The sequence below is a fragment of the Thalassophryne amazonica genome, chromosome 16 (genome assembly GCF_902500255.1).
Source record: "Thalassophryne amazonica chromosome 16, fThaAma1.1, whole genome shotgun sequence".
Taxonomy (NCBI): domain Eukaryota; kingdom Metazoa; phylum Chordata; class Actinopteri; order Batrachoidiformes; family Batrachoididae; genus Thalassophryne; species Thalassophryne amazonica.
Genome location: NC_047118.1, coordinates 81,033,096 through 81,053,454, shown reverse-complemented (window position 1 = coordinate 81,053,454; position 20,359 = coordinate 81,033,096). Strand labels below are relative to the sequence as shown.

The 20,359-nt window shown below is 42.2% G+C and overlaps 2 protein-coding genes across 3 annotated transcripts in view; one reads left to right on the top strand and one right to left on the bottom strand.

Moving 5' to 3' along the window:
* The window catches only part of alg1 (ALG1 chitobiosyldiphosphodolichol beta-mannosyltransferase), a 43,590-nt gene extending 43,182 nt beyond the window's left edge, over positions 1–408 (top strand). The window contains exon 13 of the mRNA XM_034190551.1: positions 216–408. Coding sequence (XP_034046442.1) covers positions 216–350 — 135 coding nt within the window. The 3' untranslated portion in view covers positions 351–408. The remainder of the gene's footprint in view (positions 1–215) is intronic.
* Positions 409–414: 6 nt separating this feature from the next.
* eef2kmt (eukaryotic elongation factor 2 lysine methyltransferase) lies at positions 415–20,028 on the bottom strand. Of its 2 annotated transcripts, none has more exons than XM_034190553.1 (8): positions 19,840–20,028; positions 16,328–16,387; positions 16,158–16,238; positions 9,393–9,491; positions 9,125–9,258; positions 6,439–6,677; positions 1,949–2,098; positions 415–569 (listed from the first exon to the last, which is right to left on the bottom strand). In XM_034190553.1, exons 1-8 carry the CDS (start codon positions 19,942–19,944, stop codon positions 469–471), a joined length of 969 nt encoding a protein of 322 aa, XP_034046444.1. In that variant the 5' UTR covers positions 19,945–20,028; the 3' UTR covers positions 415–468. The 2 variants fall into 2 exon arrangements, with proteins under 2 accessions (XP_034046444.1, XP_034046443.1); XM_034190552.1 differs by having other exon boundaries at positions 9,393–9,494; positions 19,840–20,027.
* Between the last annotated feature and the right edge of the window lie 331 nt (positions 20,029–20,359).

The window sequence follows — 20,359 nt, the reverse complement described above, 5'->3', positions numbered from 1 at the left end:
TGTCAGTGCATAGAGTGATTTTATTTCAATCAATCAATTCAATCAATTTTATTTATATAGCGCCAAATCACAACAAACAGTTGCCCCAAGGCGCTTTATATTGTAAGGCAAGGCTATACAATAATTATGTAAAAACCCCAACGGTCAAAACGACCCCCTGTGAGCAAGCACTTGGCGAATGAATTATTTGAATTATTTATTTTTTTTATCCCCAGACTCTCTTATCGGACTTTCCGGGTTCAGACAGCAAACTGAGCGTCTTCAGGAGGAACCTCCGTGCCACCAGAGGGCAGTGTTGGGATGATAACTGGGACCAGCATGTCCTGCCTTTGTTAACTGGTTTGTTGTGATGGTTAGTTTTCCATTCCAGTAATCTTTTGTTGCTTCATGGTACTTGAATATATATTTTTATATATATATATTCTGTAAATTCTTGACACATTTGTAAATAAACAGTTTGTTCTGTCATCATATGTGCACTTTAATCAGTTCTATGGTCGATGCTCTGTTGTAGGGAAATGTGTGAGGGGCGGGTCCCGTCATCACATGATGGCGGAGTCCTGCTGCGCCTGTCAAAACAAACACCATCAGTCAGATCCTCCAAAACATGATTCATGATACAATGTTCAGAATGTGTCCATGATGAAGCACTCGCTGCACTTTCTCTGTCAGAACTGATCCAGCTCATTGGACCATACTGTCACCTACAGTCAGTTTCAGTATGTGCACAGTTTAACAGCATGTTGGCGTCTCTTCTGACCTAAAGCAAACTCCGGCCCCTCCGTGAGGCGCGGGTCAACCCGTAAACAGCGAGTGTGGGTACAGGCATCTTGACGCTGCAAATATAAAATAATAATTTCACAGCCAACGATGCATTTGCTCTCAGAACTTGGCTGATGAAACCATTCTTTCATCACTCCCAGGACCACAGAGAAACTACAATTGCAGGTTGTCTCGTGCATGTCGTGTGGTGGAGAACGCGTATTGTAATGGATTGGTAAAGCAGTTGGATTTTCATTCCTTGTTATGAGTTATATAATGTTTCTGTAAAGTTATGTTTATTATGGATGTAACATCTTGTTATAATCTAATTTGAGGTTCAGATGCCCTGCACACAATGACACGTATTGACACACAGTGACATGCAGTATTTTCAAATAGGTTGTGCAGTGTTCATGACTAGTTCACGCAAGTTGCGCACTGTCATGCAGCTGCACATAGTCCAGGCACAGTTTACGATGAGTTTACTCACTGGCACGCAAGCTTGTGTGCCAGTGCAGAGATCAAATTCATGGAAGTGTCAAGGTGCCTTAAGCTTGGTGAGAAATACTGTGAGCAGGACGGATTAAAAAGTGACAAAGCACAGTTCACAGATATAAGATGTGCTCTCTAAACGTCATACAACAGGCTAAGATGTGATTATTTTCATTTTCTCCCTCACACACGCACACGCGGCAGAGAGGGAGCTCTGCTTGATGTGCTGTGTTCACGTCTGTGACGAAGAAGACTACATCTCCGGTCTGTTTCAGCACGGAGACTCCACTCCGATGACTGCTTCCAATCCCACTCAGTTCACAGCTACACGTTTAAGCTGCAGCAGAACGAACCGCGACGCAGCAAATAGGCAACCGGTCTACTTTACTCAGAGGTGAAACTCAACTGAACGACCAATCAGATCATCAGGGACATTGTCGTGAACATTAACAGTACAGTACACTTACGCATTTTAGATGTAAACTTAAAAAAATAGCATGAAATGTAAAAAATGGGAGGCATATGACACAAATCACTGTTAATTTGTTTGGTAATCATCAGCAGCTGCACTCCTAAAAAAAAAAGAAAAAAAAAAAAGAAGAGGGGGGTGTAAATCACTGCATATTTTTGCAGGTCAGTTGGTGCAAACTGGCTCCAGCCCGTCTGTGCACGGTGTCACCGTGGCGTCTCTTACCGAGCTGCTGCTTAAAGCCATTATACGTGTCTGGATTTCGGATCGTGGAACAGATGAGGGCCTCTGGGGCAACTTCAGGAGGTGAACCCCTCAGAAAAAGGGAGAGCAGCTTCACTAGGATGCTCACGATATCCGGGTCGTACACCACATCTGCACCACAGGAAAGAAACACCCGTCAGACTACATCATCCACACACAGGCGAGCGTGAGGCGCTTCACTGTGGACATCAGTAAAGGACGGTACGGGAAAGTTGGGCCAAAGCTAAGCTCAGCCTGTCAGAAACACTTTCGGGGGAAACCACAGACGGTCCAACACGCTTCCTGCTTCACACCATCTCAACACCAAACCCGGTCAAAACCGCTTGAACCTTTTGACACAGGAATTTAACCCCCCCCCATTTGATCCAGATTCCACAACGGTTTCAGAACACAGCTTTGATTTTGCCAACATAACAGAACACAAGGTTGTTTTTAACTGGCCCACAAACACACCAGGTATAAACATGTTAATTTTCCCCACACTCGTTTTAAACATCAGAAAAATGTTCTAACTTTAAAACATTATGGCTCGGTGAAATCAAAATTCCCCATAAAATCGCGAAAATGTTTCACTTCTTCATGTCAGGTGGTCAGGCAGCTGTTTGAAATGGAGAAATTGCTTCATGATAACTCCAGACAGCATCAAGCTTTGTGTCGTAGACAGTCCTAGTTTCATAATCTAAGCTTCCACCATGTGGTAAAGTGATCCATATAACTGAAACTCCTGCAGAATGATTACCATGAATAAGAGCAATATTAAAAAAAAAGGCAGAAGATAACCATAGATATCTTAACTCACTACTAGACGGAGGACGGGGGAGATCCGCTCATTTGCTGGCTGTTACCAGAGCGCCGCCATCTTGGTTAGCATCTGACAACCAGACATCAATGGAAATTAATGGGCATGATCAATGTTTCCAAAAGCGTTTCACCATAAATCTGCATTTTCTGTGCCGTTACATTTATTCAAACTCAGTCCCACATTTGTACAGCCAATATTTGTCAAAACAAATACAGAAGAGGATCAGACGATTTATATAATAGAATTTGTTTGTCCCAGTCCAGATGTTGTGAAGCAGGATAGAAAATAATACCATCAGTTTGTCACACCATGTCTGCCACAACACGGGATACTAATCTGATACTTAATGTCATTATGAAGATAAAGATGGGAAATAATCAGAGGTGAAAGTAAGAGCTTCGCACACTCGCATCATATTAAAGATATTAATATTAAAAACGGCTCTTAACCCACCTGCAGTGCCACTTTTACGGAACGCTTCTCTGAGAAAATATCAAGTAAATAAATGAAACAGCCACACCAGCCAGGGTGAAAGTAAGATTATTGAATTATTTCTGGTCCAAGGTGAAAGAAACCTGAAAACACTTCATTGGAATATGGAGTATCAGTAGAATGTACATCAAAGACACCAAGTGATCCACCATATTTGAGAGAAAAATATTTCCATTCTTGAATTTGCTCTTACAGAATATCTCAGGATGGAAAACCTGATGTAAAGAAAAAACATGAAGCTAATTAAGAAGGGATAAATTGAGACATATGATAGTGAGACTTCTAATTGAATCACTAAACGAATGGTGAGATATTTATCATGACAAAACATTCAGGCAGTAAAACTGAAGTCACTAATTTACAGAATACAGATCGACACAAAAAAATAAATCATTTTCTAACCTTTTTTCCAGAAATCTGTCATTTCCCCACATCATTAATACACACTTACGAGGTCTGTCAATAAAGTAACGGTCCTTTTTTTTCTCAAAAACTATATGGATTTCATTCATATGTTTTTACGTCAGACATGCTTGAACCCTCGTGCGCATGCGTGAGCTTTTCCACGCCTGTCGGTGGCATCATTCGCCTGTGAGCACGCCCGGCGCGCCGCGCTCCAAGCTCCGAGGACAAAGGAACACCTCCGTTTCGGCGTGTCAGAGGACAAGTTTGGACACGCCTATCTCGGCTTTCAATGCTTACCAGTCCAGTAAGTATCAGAGAAATTGTGGAGAGCTGTCCTCTGACATGCCGAAACGGAGGTGTTCCGTTGTCTCGCTTCCAAAGCGAATCGGTCTTTACGCGCGAAGCCTCCGTGCGGCTTTCCATGACAAAATCTCTTGTTAAAAGTGAAATTTACCGGAAAATGGCTGATGTCCAGCTCTTGTGATAACCAGAGAAAGAGCACACGGCGGTCTCGTATCCACAGAGCCATCTGTTTAGAAATGGTCTGGTGGCTTGTGCCGCGTCATCGCAGCTCGGAGCGCGGCGCACCGAGCTTCCTTAAAGGGGTCCTTAAAGCTGTAGTAACGGACCTTATTCTCTGTGAAGCCCGTAAAATTTCCACAGAAAGCCAGATAAATTTTTTCAAATGGTTTCCAGGTGCCAGTCTCTAACAGCTTCTGAAAAAATTCTGATGGAAAAAAAAAAGTCCTTTTCATTCCACCATTTCCAGACAATGAAAATCCGACGAGGGGGCGGGACCACTCCTTCCCAAGGCGTGCTCACAGGCGACTGACGTCACCGACAGGCGTGGAAAAACTCATGCATGCGCACGAGGGTTCAAGCATGTCTGAGGTAAAAACATGCATGAAATCCATATAGTTTTTGAAAAAAATAAAAGGACCGTTACTTTATTGACAGACCTCGTATGAAAGCTCACGCCACAGTTTATTATTACTTTATTTAACCTTTATTTAACCAGCTGATATTCCTTTGTCAGCTTGTCGCTGCACAAAACAGCACTTTCAGATCACTTTAACCCAAGATTAAGTTGGCGCATCATCGATTTCTATTTAATCAAATGCCTGACGATGCGGAATAACACTAAACAAGATGGCGGCTGCTGGAAACAACTCACAGGCTGCATCCGCCATCTAGTGGATTAAATAGAAATCTGGTGATAACGTCACATGCACATTACAAAGTTAAATATTTGTGTTCGGAATAACTTAGAATAACTTATTCAAGTCTAGTGTGGGAGCATGCATGACACCATGGGGAACACCTCCACCCCACAGGGTCCTGGATGGCAACCACAGAGACAGACAACTGGTCCATCCCCTTCTCTCAACAGTAACCATCTATGTGCCACAGCCAGGTGAAATGTGGGCATGTCCTTTGCCTTCTCCAGCTGCTGGAGTGCTCAGCACCGCTGCCAAGTTCATATGTAGACTAGTATTTTTGAAAACAGGAACTTTTTCCTACAGATTTTAAAAATATTTCTGTCCATATGAAAATGCAAAACTTGTAAAGCGCTGTCAAGAGCAAAAAGTGGCAACGTTAATAATCTGTGTGATATTACTGAGGGAAATTAATCTATAAAGACAAAGTTTCAGGTTTCATCAATGCCTAGGCTTCTTGTTTTAATTATGTGCTGCAAAACACTAACTGTATCCAGTGGTGGGCACAGTTCCGTTAATCTGCTAACTGCTAATCATCGAAGCTCATGTTTTCATTATTGGAGTAGCTTTTCAGATAACTTTGAAAACCATCAGCGGACCAATTATCTTCCAATAAGTTTAGGCCCGATAATTTTTAGACCTCTAACATATTTTTGCAGGCATAATGAATAAAGCTTAACAGTTAAAAACATTTGTGAAGTCTGAAATCAAAGATTTTACTACCTGCCTGTTAAATGTTTTGTAGCAGGCAGAGGAGAGCTGGATACAGGAGAAAAAGAAAGCGAGAGAGGGGAAAACGATCATTTCTCTTTACACCATACAGACTCGCCGGTGCGCAAAAGATTATGGGATCTCAATAGATGGCAGTAGAGACCCTGAAAACTTGCTAAAACAAATACTCCAAAAAATCTGCGTCTGCTACGTTTAATCTGCGTGGAATTTAATAAACGCAAACCGAATTTCAGACATCTTATATATGTAACTTTGGAACAAAGAGGACAAACAATGTTGTAAAGGACAATAAGCAGGACATTAAAGAGCAAACTTCACTTTCCACCAGAATGACATGAACAGGAAACGATCACAGCTCACACAACCTGCGTTTCTGGCATGTTTACATAAAACAAACACAATAACAATGTCTATAAACCCAGAGGATATATTCACAAACGTTTTAGGCACAATATACAAAGAGTTTAATGCTGTTGTCCGAGTGCAGTGGTTAAAGTGCTGCCTGATTAGAGCGTCTCAATGCATTTCTCCTGTCATGAAACTTTTTGTGTCTCCTTTTTTTTTTTGGTTATATCAGATGTTAAATAAAGGTTATGTTTCATTTTGTGGCTGTTATACATGTGAAGAAAACATGCAGAGGGAGAGAAACTGTCCTCGAAACAAGTATCTCCATCAAATTTGCTTGGGCATTGTCAATGCTGCCACTAGGGGGCAAACAGGCCTAAACTGAGATAGTGATTAACTGCAGTCTGCACTGTGGAAATTATCATCACTGTCACTTTAGCTTGTGGCTGAACTCTGACCTGCAGCGATCACTGTGTTGGCGCCGATCTGTCTGAGCCGCTCGTCCTTCGCCGTCGTCCAGTCCAGATCCTCCACGCAGACCGACAGAGAAGCAGCCAGCCTGTTCAGCTGGACATTCCTCCTCAGTGTGTGGAGGACAGCGGGGTGACAGTCACTGAAGACGTATTTGGACGGACTGCAGGAGCGACAGATGGTGATACCGGTCATACCCACACCGCTGCCCAGCTCCAGCACCGCCCTGTGCACGGAACATGTGATGTTACAAAACAGGAACCTGCTTCCTGTTTAAAGCCAACAGTCTGTAAACAGGCTAAAAACATTAACACCAACACAGAATATCAGGACTGTTTGACTGTGTGTGAGACTGTGAACAACACAACTCAAAGAGGTTTGATCCAGTTTGGACTAAACTTGGTGGAATAAGTGAGGGTGAGCTGAGGACAGTGTGACTCAATTTCAAGAAAACTATCTTAAAATACCAAGGTTACAGCCCAAGGTCAACTTTTTGACCCAAATAAGATATCAAGAGTGAGTCTCGACACCTGTGGCTGCTATGAAACTATAACACACAGTTGAAGAGTGTTGGCTTTCTACTGATCACATGACCTTGAGTGACTTTCAAAGATCAAACTGTTTACCTCAAACCGTTTGGTGCCAGCACGGTTTAAACGCGTGGTGTGTCAGTTAACAACAGAGCGGCTCAGTTGTATACATAATTTATCAAATGCCAAGGCCACACAGAACCATATATGATGAGGTCACTGAAAAAAGTCACGAGCATGACTCAAACATGTTAAGGTGCTGCACTCCGATTTATTCTTCTTGACGTTAAACTGTTTAACATCACCATGTTTACCGTATTCTGTGCTCGCTGACGAATTTATATAAAGGTTGGTGGATGTATAATAAGTGTAAGCTGCACCTGTCAAAAAAAATTGCTCCTTGATTGTAGTAAGCGGGCATAGAAAATGAAGGAATGAATGAAAGGACTGTTGTCCAAAGAATGTGGATTTGTCCATTTAGCTTATTTTAGTAATGTAAAGATCTTCTGTTAAGTAACAGCACAGGCTGTGGTGTGCACAAAAAGTGCAACACACACACACACACACACACATACGTGTATATATATATATATATATATATATAAATATACACAGTAGTGTTCAGTGTTCATAAATGCACAAGTTTCCGTTGATATTTTGACACTTTTCTTATCCCATCAATTGAAAGGTTGTTTGGGGATGATGAAATCATTTTTCAAGATGATAATGCATCTTGCCATAGAGCAAAAACTGTGAAAACATTCCTTGCAAAAAGACACATAGGGTCAATGTCATGGCCTGCAAATAGTCCGGATCTTAATCCAATTGAAAATCTTTGGTGGAAGTTGAAGAAAATGGTCCATGACAAGGCTCCAACCTGCAAAGCTGATCTGGCAACAGCAATCAGAGAAAGTTGGAGCCAGATTGATGAAGAGTACTGTTTGTCACTCATTAAGTCCATGCCTCAGAGACTGCAAGCTGTTATAAAAGCCAGAGGTGGTGCAACAAAATACTAGTGATGTGTTGGAGCGTTCTTTTGTTTTTCATGATTCCATAATTTTTTCCTCAGAATTGAGTGATTCCATATTTTTTTTCCCTCTGCTTGGTCTAAAAAAGTAACCTTTACTGACTGCCACAATTTTTTTCCTGATTTCTTATAGTGTTTCTTAAAGCCAGAAAGTTGCCATTTGAAATGACTTTAGTTTTGTGTCATGTCTGTGATCTGCTTTTTTTTCTACAAAATTAAACAACTGAATAAACATCCTCCGAGGCCGGTGATTCCATAATCATTGCCAGGGGTTGTATATACACACACATACACACCCACACACACACACACACACACATATGCGTGTGTGTGTATGTATGTGTATATATTGCACTTTTTTGTGTTTGTGGAACTCACTTTGTAACAGTGTTTCCTTGGACAGGAAGTCAATGTAGCACATGTGCACACAACAGCCTGTGCTGTAACTTAACAGAAGATCTTTACATTACTAAAATAAGCTTAATGGACAAATACACATTCTTTGGACAACATTCCTTTCATTCATTCCTTCATTTTCTATGCCCGCTTACTGCAATCAAGGATCATTGGAGGGGTGGAACCAATGCCAGCTGTCACAGGGCCTGAGGCGGGGTACACCCTGGACAGGACACCAGTCTATATGTATATAGACAGACAAACACATTCATGCTCGCAGGCTTTGTTTAATTCAGTGGTTTAATTCCTGGGACAGTCCTATATAAATAATAATAAGAAGAATAAGCTGAAGAAGAAACTGATTTTTTTTTTTTTTTTTGGTGTATAACTCAGAGGACCTCTGACACTAGTGAAAAGCTGATTTATCCTCCAGAATATATAGTTGAAGTAAAAACTGGCTGAGGTGTTGATGTGGACTCAGGAGTAAACGGTCACCTTGGTGAATGTTCTAACGTGTCTCTGATTGCTTTAGTAACAAATTAAAGGGGTCGTGACAACAGATGAAGGATCAGCAACCCAAATGTGATTTTTCTGCTCATGCAGTTTGATCAGGATCCTGACAGAGATCCTGATCTGAAGGTCTGCTGGTCTTTGGCTGTGTGTTCTCTGAAAGGCCTCTCAGGCTGATTTTTAATGTGGTTGCTGAGGAGTGACTGGTACCTGCCGCTGAAGGCCTGCTGGTTATCCAGGGCCCACTCTGCCAGGTAGAGGGCGGCTTCCCAGGTCACCAGACCTGTGGTTCCCTCTGAGATCAGTGCCACGCTCTCCAGCAGACTGACAGCGCCACCGCAAGGCTACAGCAAAAACACACAGCCGCAGGAAATTCTGTTGATCATTTCGGATTAAAAACAAAAACAAAAAGACCTTTTTCCCCAGAATAAATCCAGAACTCCACAGTCCGTTTGTTTGAAAGTTGCAGGTCTGGTACCAGTAAGTAGGTCTTGTAGCACTCGGGCTGCTCCTCAGCTCGCAGCACCTCCGCCAGAGCGTCATACAGCTCATCCACAGGCTCGCACGTCGCTGCCTCCTGCTGGAGAGGCACACAGCAAACCACAATCACAAGCAGGCTCCACCTGCTGACGGTCAGAGGTCACTACAGCCCCACCAGCCTGTGTGTCCACTCACAGTAACGCCACAACGAGTACAAGGACAGAAATCTAAAGAAACACCTCCGGGACAATGCGTGGGACGAGTTTCCTCTAAAATCATCAAACCATCACAGCGGACATGAACGCACACCATTTAGTGAACCCTCGTTTAAAAAATAAGAATAAATTGGTACAATTGGTATTTTGTTCGGAAGTGCATCCAGTGTAAAACTTGTGCCAAATCAACATCTGGATCCATACTGGAGCAGCTGTGGCATCCCTGAGCAAAAAGGGACAGTCCAAAACAAATGAGCATGTCCTGATAGTCCTAATTGGATTTATTTATTTACTAGTGCAATCTATGTGGATAAAAGCCACATAACATAACGCACTGATGCGGATCCGGTGCCATGAGGGGGCGCTTGGGGGCGACGCCCCCTCACGTCATCAATCCCGCCCGCTCGGATGTGAGAATTATCAAAAAAAATAAAAAGAAAAAAGAAAAAGAAATACTGGAAAATATAGCAAAATATTAGTTATTCAATATTATTATCACTTTACTGGGGCATTGCTGGGCCAGTATCGTAGATTTACGTCGACGGTCCACAGAGGAAAAGATGAAAATGCGAGAAGTGTGTTTTGGTCCCAATATGGATATTCTGGATGATTTTCTCATGGATAGTACAACAATGAACAGCAGCTAAAGCAGCCAGCTTGATGAGGATGCACTGGCTAAATTGGAGAGCAGCGTGCCAGCTCGCCGACACAACAAAAGTTAAGTGAGCCAACTTTTTATGTACGCGTTACGTGTTGTGTATCTCAGTAAAAAGTGATAATAATGCAAATAACATGCTGTTGTCGTGCGGCATGCATTTTCTTAGTCCCTCCGTTCACGGCCAGTCATCCGCAATGACAGATATTAAAGTTATGTATTGTTGTAAATATATCTACATGAAAGGTTTATCTTTGACCCGTTGTGTGACTGTCATGCCCGATTGCGCTGTGTTTGCGCTTGTGATGGAGGGCTGTATGTGGGGTTAATCTACTGTCTCATGTCGTTTCTCAGATCAGTTGTTGGTTTGGTTTTGTGGTATGCAGGAGATCACTTGACCGAGGGTCTATACGTTCAAATAATAATTAAAAAATACTGTCATCACTCTTTACTCTTAGTCAGTCAGTCTCTTACAACGGTGTGGACTAAATACACGAGCTTTCCAGGAGCGCACCCAATTCATTACGCACGCTCAGAGGCACGTCCCCTCCAGTGCACACTTTTTTTTTGGGGGGGGGGGGGGGGTGACCACGCCCCCTGTGATAAACTCATCGCCCCCTTAATATTTTTTTTCTGGCGCCGGGCCTTCACTGATGTCATAGCAACATTATGGTGAATTCCTGCTACAACACAGGGCTACGTATGACCAGAAACATGACAACTGTAATGCAAACAGATGAATGAATGTAAGAGCTGTCACCACCTGAACCACCATTTGGACAAGATTTCTATTTTATCCAGACCCATTTTGCTACCTCTGACTCTGCAATATAATACAAATAATGAATATTTATAAGTACAATGGTAAGCCGAGTTGAATGGACCATTCCTGATGAAATATTCATACCATTGAATGAATAAAAAAAAAAAACCTATTTGTTTTATATAATGCATAAAAATTTGATATTTTATTAATTTATAAACAAGAGAAAAAGAACTTACATTTTGGTGTGTGTCACTGGTCCTTTGACGACAACAACTTCCAAACAGGCCAACACAAACTTTAAATAGCAATCCAATCCAAAATTGTTCTCAACTTGCAAAAACAGTCACATACTTCAAAAACAATGCCGACGATGTAGTCCATAGCTGATGTTGTATACTGACTTCTTTGTGTACTTCTGCTTTTCTCAGCCCAGCAAAAAATTTGCGACAGAAATATGTTGAGCTCTTCATCTGACAGCAGTTCTACTTTAGCTAAATACGTCACAGAAAATATTGCAAAATGCCTCCAGACAGCTTACGCTGTACTGGATTTTGTTTTTCTTTTGTGTTAGAAGAATGAGCAGCGTCAATAAGTTGCTAAGTGCCGTTGTCGCTAGTGTGTGCACGTGGCGGTGCGTACAATGGTACAAATTACACAAACCAAAAATGCACACTAAATGGAGCACAATGGCAAATGGGGATGAATGATCCATGTCACATGACATACAAACCACCAATCAAATGACAAGGATCTATTCAGGCATGATATAAACTTCAGTAGTTGTTTATGTACCTCCAAATGGCAATGCTCTGTATGAACACCCTACAGTCTCTAGCTTATGCCGTACGTTACCACGTGGGGAACATAAGTTCTACTGCCCAGAATTCATATTATAGATATCAAGAACATCATTTTGATGAGCCACAATTTAATTGATAGAATTTATGGATTTGATTTACTTTTGAGTTAACCAAAGGAGTAATAATAATTATTATTATTCTAAATAAGTAATATATACTCAACAAAAATATAAACGCAACACATTTGGTTTTTCTCCCATTTTGTATGAGATGAACTCAAAGATCTAAAACTTTTTCCACATACACAATATCACCATTTCCCTCAAATATTGTTCACAAACCAGTCGAAATCTGTGATAGTGAGCACTTCTCCTTTGCTGAGATAATCCATCCCATCTCACAGGTGTGCCATATCAAGATGCTGATTAGTGCACAGGTGTGCCTTAGACTGCCCACAATAAAAGGCCACTCTGAAAGGTGCAGTTTTATCACACAGCACAATGCCACAGATGTCGCAAGATTTGAGGGAGCGTGCAATTGGCATGCTGACAGCAGGAAGGTCAACCAGAGCTGTTGCTCGTGTATTGAATGTTCATTTCTCTATCATAAGTCGTCTCCAAAGGCGTTTCAGATAATTTGGCAGTACATCCAACCAGCCTCACAACCGCAGACTACGTGTAACCACACCAGCCCAGGACCTCCACATCCAGCATGTTCACCTCCAAGATCGTCTGAGACCAGCCACTCGGACAGCTGCTGAAACAATCGGTTTGTATAACCAAAGAATTTCTGCACAAACTGTCAGAAACCGTCTCAGGGAAGCTCATCTGCATGCTCGTCGTCCTCATCGGGGTCTCGACCTGACTCCAGTTCGTCGTCATAACCGACTTGAGTGGGCAAATGCTCACATTCGCTGGCGTTTGGCACGTTGGAGAGGTGTTCTCTTCATGGATGAATCCCGGTTCACACTGTCCAGGGCAGATGGCAGACAGCGTGTGTGGCGTCGTGTGGGTGAGCGGTTTTCTGATGTCAGTGTTGTGGATCGAGTGGCCCATGGTGGCGGTGGGGTTATGGTATGGGCAGGCATCTGTAATGGACGAAGAACACAGGTGCATTTTATTGATGGCATTTTGAATGCACAGAGATACCATGACGAGATCCTGAGGCCCATTGTTGTGCCATACATCCAAGAACATCACCTCATGTTGCAGCAGGATAATGCACGGCCCCATGTTGCAAGGATCTGTACACAATTCTTGGAAGCTGAAAATGTCCCAGTTCTTGCATGGCCGGCATACTCACCGGACATGTCACCCATTGAGCATGTTTGGGATGCTCTGGACCGGCGTATACGACAGCGTGTACCAGTTCCTGCCAATATCCAGCAACTTCGCACAGCCATTGAAGAGGAGTGGACCAACATTCCACAGGCCACAATTGACAACCTGATCAACTCTATGCGAAGGAGATGTGTTGCACTGCATGAGGCAAATGGTGGTCACACCAGATACTGACTGGTATCCCCCCCCAATAAAACAAAACTGCACCTTTCAGCGTGGCCTTTTATTGTGGGCAGTCTAAGGCACACCTGTGCACTAATCATGGTGTCTAATCAGCATCTTGATATGGCACACCTGTGAGGTGGGATGGATTATCTCAGCAAAGGAGAAGTGCTCACTATCACAGATTTAGACTGGTTTGTGAACAATATTTGAGGGAAATGGTGATATTGTGTATGTGGAAAAAGTTTTAGATCTTTGAGTTCATCTCATACAAAATGGGAGCAAAACCAAAAGTGTTGCATTTATATTTTTGTTGAGTGTATATATATTTCTTGGAGCAATTTGTGACATTCATGAGACTCAAGTGAATGATGATAAAAAGGTGACAGCATGTCATATCACTGCAATGCTCTGGCAGCTGTACACAGCAGGTGCATGTTAATTGAAAAAATGTGCACCTTAACTCACACGCGCCATACCTGGGCCCATTGGGATTCTAATTAAAGTGCAGCCTCACCAGCTGCTACTACAAAATAAGTAAAGAGTGGTGTTTGCTAACTGACCTGAATACAATGTGAACTGTGAAAATAAGGGCTCCAGTGAGCAGGTCGTGATCTAATATATAAGGCTGGCTGTGTGTGTATATGTGTTCGCGCACGTGCTCTTTTAACCTTAAGGGCCCCCGGTGACCATACCAAGTTTGGTGTTGATTGCTCAAATACTGTGGCTGTGCACAGCGAACAGGCTGACTCTGTGTGTGTGTGTTCGTGCACATGCGCTTTAAACCTAAGGGCCCGGCCACACGACGTTAGCTGAACGAAGGAAAAAATTCACAAACCCACAAATTGTCGAGAAAAAGTGGACGAATGAGCCGGCAGTTCTCCCATCACTGAAAATCCTGCGAGTCCAGAGCGCATAAAAGAAGGAAACATACCTGAAACTAACAAAAGAAAAACTACCGTGAATGCCGTCCTTGACGCTTTAAACAAAAAAAAACCCGAAACATTCATGATTATGTGACTTGACAGCGGGTATCAGCCCGAGCGCCAGCCTGTGATCATTTCTGCAGTGAGTCTGTGCCTCTCCACAGTCACCTGCAGCTGCAAGAGCTTGTTATCTTGACAACAGGTTTGTCTTCACTACAACAACATGTGCACGCTCATGCACGTTCCACCCAGAGACGGCTGCAACGTGCGTAACTAGTTAAAGTAGTTGATAAGGGAAGTGATGGCCTAATGGTTAAGCGTTGGTCTTGAGATCAGAGGATCCTTGGTTCAAATCCCAGCCTGACCGGAAAATCACTAAGGACCCTTGAGCAAGGTCCTTAATCCCCTAGTTGCTCCCGGTGTGTAGTGGGCGCCTTGCATGGCAGCACCCTGACATCGGGGTGAATGGCACTGATGTGTAAAGCACTTTGAGCACCTGATGCAGATGGAAAAGCGCTATATAAATGCAGTCCATTCAAATGTTCTTGCCGTTATTGCTTCCGTATGAAAATGTTGCTTTTCATCCCACTCATGGATGAGTCACGTTCAGCTCGTCAGATCTTTAGTTACTGATCCATTCAGATATCGTCAATGTTCGTGCAAGACGTCGGACTTGGGAGGTTGGACGAAGTTGGGCGACAATCAAACGGAAGGCTGACGGTACGGGAACTCTGCAAACCATGAGGAACCATCAAGACAGAACGCAAAACAGATTACGGATGAACTGAGGTTGTCAGGATTCGTTCACATTTTTCAACAGTTTGAAAATTCTGACAAAGCACCAGCAACAGGAACGAAGCTGGACGGTGGTTAAACGATGTCTCAGAAAGTCAACGCAAGTCCAGATTTCTTGTTTCATTTTGGCTTCGGTGTCCTTTGTTAGTGCCATGTGACCGTGGCTTAAGGGCCCCCCAGTCATCATACCAAGTTTGGTGTCAATTGCTTACTGTGGCAGTTCACCCCAAACACAAACCGTGCCACATATATATACATACGTACATAGACTGCCTTTTATATATAGATAATTGTTAGATTTACAGATGAATTAAAGAAAACTATCAATTAATCGGTGAATCTATTACAAAAATAACTTAGATTAATTGAAAAAATAGCAATAGATTAATCAAATCAAATCAATTTATTTATATAGCACCAAATCACAACAACAGTTGCCCCAAGGCGCTTTATATTGCAAGGCAAAGCCATACAATAATTACAGAAAAACCCCAACGGTCAAAACGACCCCCTATGAGCAAGCACTTGGCGACAGTGGGAAGGAAAAACTCCCTTTTAACAGGAAGAAACCTCCAGCAGAACCAGGCTCAGGGAGGGGCAGTCTTCTGCTGGGACTGGTTGGGGCTGAGGGAGAGAACCAGGAAAAAGACATGCTGTGGAGGGGAGCAGAGATCAATCACTAATGATTAAATGCAGAGTGGTGCATACAGAGCAAAAAGAGAAAGAAACACTCAGTGCATCATGGGAACCCCCCAGCAGTCTAAGTCTGTAGCAGCATAACTAAGGGATGGTTCAGGGTCACCTGATCCAGCCCTAACTATAAGCTTTAGCAAAAAGGAAAGTTTTAAGCCTAATCTTAAAAGTAGAGAGGGTGTCTGTCTCCCTGATCTGAATTGGGAGCTGGTTCCACAGGAGAGGAGCCTGAAAGCTGAAGGCTCTGCCTCCCATTCTACTCTTACAAACCCTAGGAACTACAAGTAAGCCTGCAGTCTTAATTTAGTAAGTAATTTAGTTGAAGCCCCAGATTTCACCATAAAAGATGAAAGAACAGAGTCAAGAATACGTAAACAATGATATGTGTGTGTGTGTGTGTGTGGTACCGACCCGTCTGATGAGCTCAGACAGAAACAGTCTCCTGTATCTGACCGCTGGAGGAAATGTCCGGCACACAGGGTGCAGACACGTCTGTCAAAGAAGGACGTCACATTAAAGTTCAACTTTCCCTCAAAGACGGCCGATTTACAGCGGCATCGACAGGATCAGAATGTGATTACCTGCTTCATGATGTCTGATAACAGCTCTGTTGATTTTTTTTCAAGGTCTTTGTCAAGAAACTGAAAAACACAAACTAACATGTTGAGTCAAAAAGACATCTCATGTTGAGTCTTTCTGCTGGAACTTTTTCTGATTCATTTCAAACCTTTAATCAGGTGCATGTTATTATAAAGAAATACATTTGTCCAACAGCTGTGTTGCTAAAAATAATAAATCATGATTTTCTCCATTTGTTCCACAGTCATTGTTATATGTGCAGAACTGTACATTAAAACCAAAATATTTGTGGTAAATTTACACACAGTGAAAATGGTCACACGACTCCGGCAGAACAGGAATTTAAACATTTTTCAATGAACAAATGCCAATCAAGCTTCTGTTATTTTTAATTAAAAGATCAAACTTTGTTAATTATTTCCAAAGTCTCTTCAGTTTTCACATACAGGAACACAACAGCAACCACAGGCCAAAGAATTACACAAAACACAATAAGTCAAAATATATCTTCATTTAGGGAATAACGCTGTTGTGTCTTTGAGTCACTGCAGTCGGCTTTTAGAAATAATCATTCCACAGAGACTAAAGTGGTGAATGATCTTCTGCTTGCAATGGATTCGGACACCACTATGGTTCTTGTGCGGTTAAGTCTCAGTGCTGCATTTGATACCGTGGATCATCATATTCTACTCGATAGGCTGGAAAATCACTTTGGGATTATTGGGAGTGCCCTTGCATGGTTGACGTCATACTTGACCAGTCGTTCTCACTGTGTTTTGTACAGTAACACTACCTCTAACCTTAGTGACATGAAATTTGGGGGTCCACAGGGGTCCGTCTTAGGCCCCCTGCTTTTCTCCCTTTATATAGCACCCCTTGGGCACATATTGCGACGCTTTGGGATTACCTTTCACTGCTATGCTGATGATACTCAGTTATACATGCCGATAACTGCTGGTAATCTCATTCACATAAAATCCTTAGAAGATTGCCTTGCATCAGTGAGAAGATGGATGTCTAGAAACTTCCTACTTTAAACTCTGATAAGACTGAAATGATGGCTCTTGGTCCAGTAAGACATTGGCATCAATTTAACCAGTTAACGCTTAGCCTAGGCTCGTGTGTCATACATCACACTGACAAAGTGAGGAACCTTGGGGTAATTTTTGATCCTACATTGTCCTTTGACCTCCACATTAGAAATATTATGAGGACTGCTTTCTTCCACCTGTGAAATATAGCGAAGATTCGGCCCATCCTGTCTATGGCTGATGCTGAGACCTTGATCCACATGTTTATCTCTTCTAGACTGAACTATTGCAATGTTCTATTTTCTGGTTTACTGCAGTCCAGCATTAGGACTCTCCAATTGGTTCAATGCTGCTGCCAGACTTTTGACACGAATCAGAAAGTTTGACCACTTACACCAATTTTGGCATCCCTTCACTAGCTTCCTGTCCCAGTGAGAACAGATTTTAAGGTTCTGCTACTAGTCTATAAAATTGTTCATGGACTGGCACCTCCCTAGCTAGCTGAGCTAATTAAACCTTATGTACCGGCCCAGTCTTTGCGTCCCTAGGGTGAATAAGAAGTCTGTGGGTAATAGAGATTTCTCTTATCGTGCCCCTGTTCTGTGGAATGATCTCCCCACATCAATAAAACAGTCAGATTCTGTGGAGACTTTCAAGTCCAGACTTAAGACAAACTTATTTTCCCTTTCGTATGGCTAGCATACTGGTATAGTATAGTTCTACACTTTTTATTCTTTTAATTCATTTTATTAGTCTTTCTGATGCCTGATTCTGTTTTTTTTTTTCTTTTCTGTTTAAAGTACAGCTCCATCCAGAGATGGGTGAGGTATCTGTGCTGGAGATCCTCCTGTCCTGTGCACCAACAGCATTTCCTGTATATTCATTTTGTGAATTGTTCTGTAATTTATGCCTGTAGCATGGCTCAAGCAGAGGGTCACTCTTTTGAGTCTGGTCTGCTTGAGGTTTCTTCCTAAGAGGGAGTTTGTCCTTACCACTGCTGCTCTGGACGTTAGTAAGGTTAGACCTTACTTGTGTGAAGCGCCTTAAGGCAACTCTGTTGTGATTTGACGCTATATAAATGAAAATAAATTGAAATTGTATCTGATGATTTGCGGATGTTCATGCTGGTTATACGGTGGCAAATTGAGCTTTACCGGCAATGCGTTAAAAAGGAGTTTAACGATAAAACGGATACTTGCAACCATATAACAGCATGAACGTCTGCAAATCAACAGACACAAGGAGGTTATTTTCATTCTAATCCAATTCCATTGTTTGCATGGTTTATTTTTTCTGTAGGTAAATTGGTCGGCGAGTCTTACCGTGAGGTAGTGTCACTCCAACAGCAGTCAGAGCGTGACGTAATCCATCAAATGTGAAAATCCATCAATTCCATCAAATGTGAAATGGTAATTCTGTATCAGAATCCACATCAGTACTTTCATATGGTAGCTTAAATTCACCCATTCCGGCAGTGGCATCATCAGTACACAACTTTCTCTTGCTCTCAGCTAACAGCGCTGGTGTTCTGCCAAATTGTGTGTCTTGTCTCATAAATGTCTTTTGTGTTGTGATTCTGTATTTGAACACAGAAACAACCAGCTGTGTTATCAACCAAACCATGCAACCACATTGGGGTTTGAGTAAACTGAATACTGGCAGTTTTCCTTTAAAAAAAAAAATTAAAACTGGAACATTTGTAACACTGGTCAAAAAAAAAAAAAAAAATCTTGCATGGACTTTGAGAACTGATTTAGGGTCATTTTGGGGTGCTGAATCCGTAACTGAGCTCAGATTTCCTCTATCACATGTTTTATTGCAATGTGCATGTTCCATATTGATGGATTATGCAAAAGTTGCTCATTCAGTCACGAGTTTAACGCCACTAATCCTGCACAAAAGCAGCTTCAAAAGCATAGTTTTTAAACCAGGTTTCAGAAATGTGAACAAGAGCCATAATATTGTTTATGGTGCAGAAAAAGTGTGCGAGACTTCAGCTTTTGCTTCAATGCTTGATGTGAGAAATAGATTTTCATGTCAAAAAACATGATGTGATTGGAAAAAACTAACACCAGATTCTGATTCAGCCCCCAAATTACCATATAAGGGTGGTGCAAGGATGGCGTGACAGCAATGAGATAGGTCTGCAGTAGGAATGACAGATTAATTCAAGATAGAGGTGGGATTACAGCAACGATCAGCTCTGAGTCCTTTCTTGTTTGCAATGGTGATGGATAGGATGACAAATGAGATCAGACAGGAGTCCCCATGGACTACGATGTTTGCAGATGACATTGTCTGTCTGGTTGTTGCCAGCCACCAACACTGAGAGAAAGCGACGAATATCCAAATATCCAACCTCGAACTAACTTCACCGCGGTCTTTGACCGGTCGTGCTGAGCCCGTGACACCGGAACTTCAGATGAAGAACAAAATATGTCGCTGATTTAACCACATAACAGTTCAAAAGCAGACATACTCACAGTCCAATCAAAAGAAGCCAAACGACTCATAGCGAAAAAAGAGGCTTGAAAACGCCTTAAAACGTCAGCGTGTTCTGCTTTAGTTTGATCCAGCTCAGAGTTCATCTTCAATCCTCAGCGTGCTTCTGTTTACTTCTTCATTACCCACAATGCGCGGCGATACCGCCAGACCTCATGGTCAATGTAGTTTCGTCTTCTTCTTTGTGTCGTAAGGCCGTCGTTATGCAGTTTGATTGTGCATTACCGCCACCTTCTGCTCAGTCGATACCCTGCACCCCATAAAATAATACCAATGATAATAACAATAAAATTATTATTATTATAATTATTAATTATTTCATGTCATCCTAATCTCATGAATAAGTTACTACAAGGCTCTTGCTTAAAGTACCTCCCTCATTTGTAAACGGTGTTATTATCTGTTCACCTGTATTTTGAGAAGGATCTGGCTGCAGTATGTTCAGTGTGGTGCCGCATGTTGTCACATCCAACACACAATAGAACCGTCTTGGGCGTTGGA

Coding starts and splice junctions, on each gene's coding strand:
- eef2kmt (XM_034190552.1), bottom strand. CDS start 19,944: ATGAACTCTGAGCTGGATCAAACTAAAGCAGAACACGCTGACGTTTTA. Junction 9,495..16,157: donor TGTCTGAGCTCATCAGACGG/GTCGGTACCACA, acceptor GTGCCTCTCCAG/CAGGAGGCAGCGACGTGCGA. Junction 570..1,948: donor TGGCTTTAAGCAGCAGCTCG/GTAAGAGACGCC, acceptor TTGTTTTGACAG/GCGCAGCAGGACTCCGCCAT.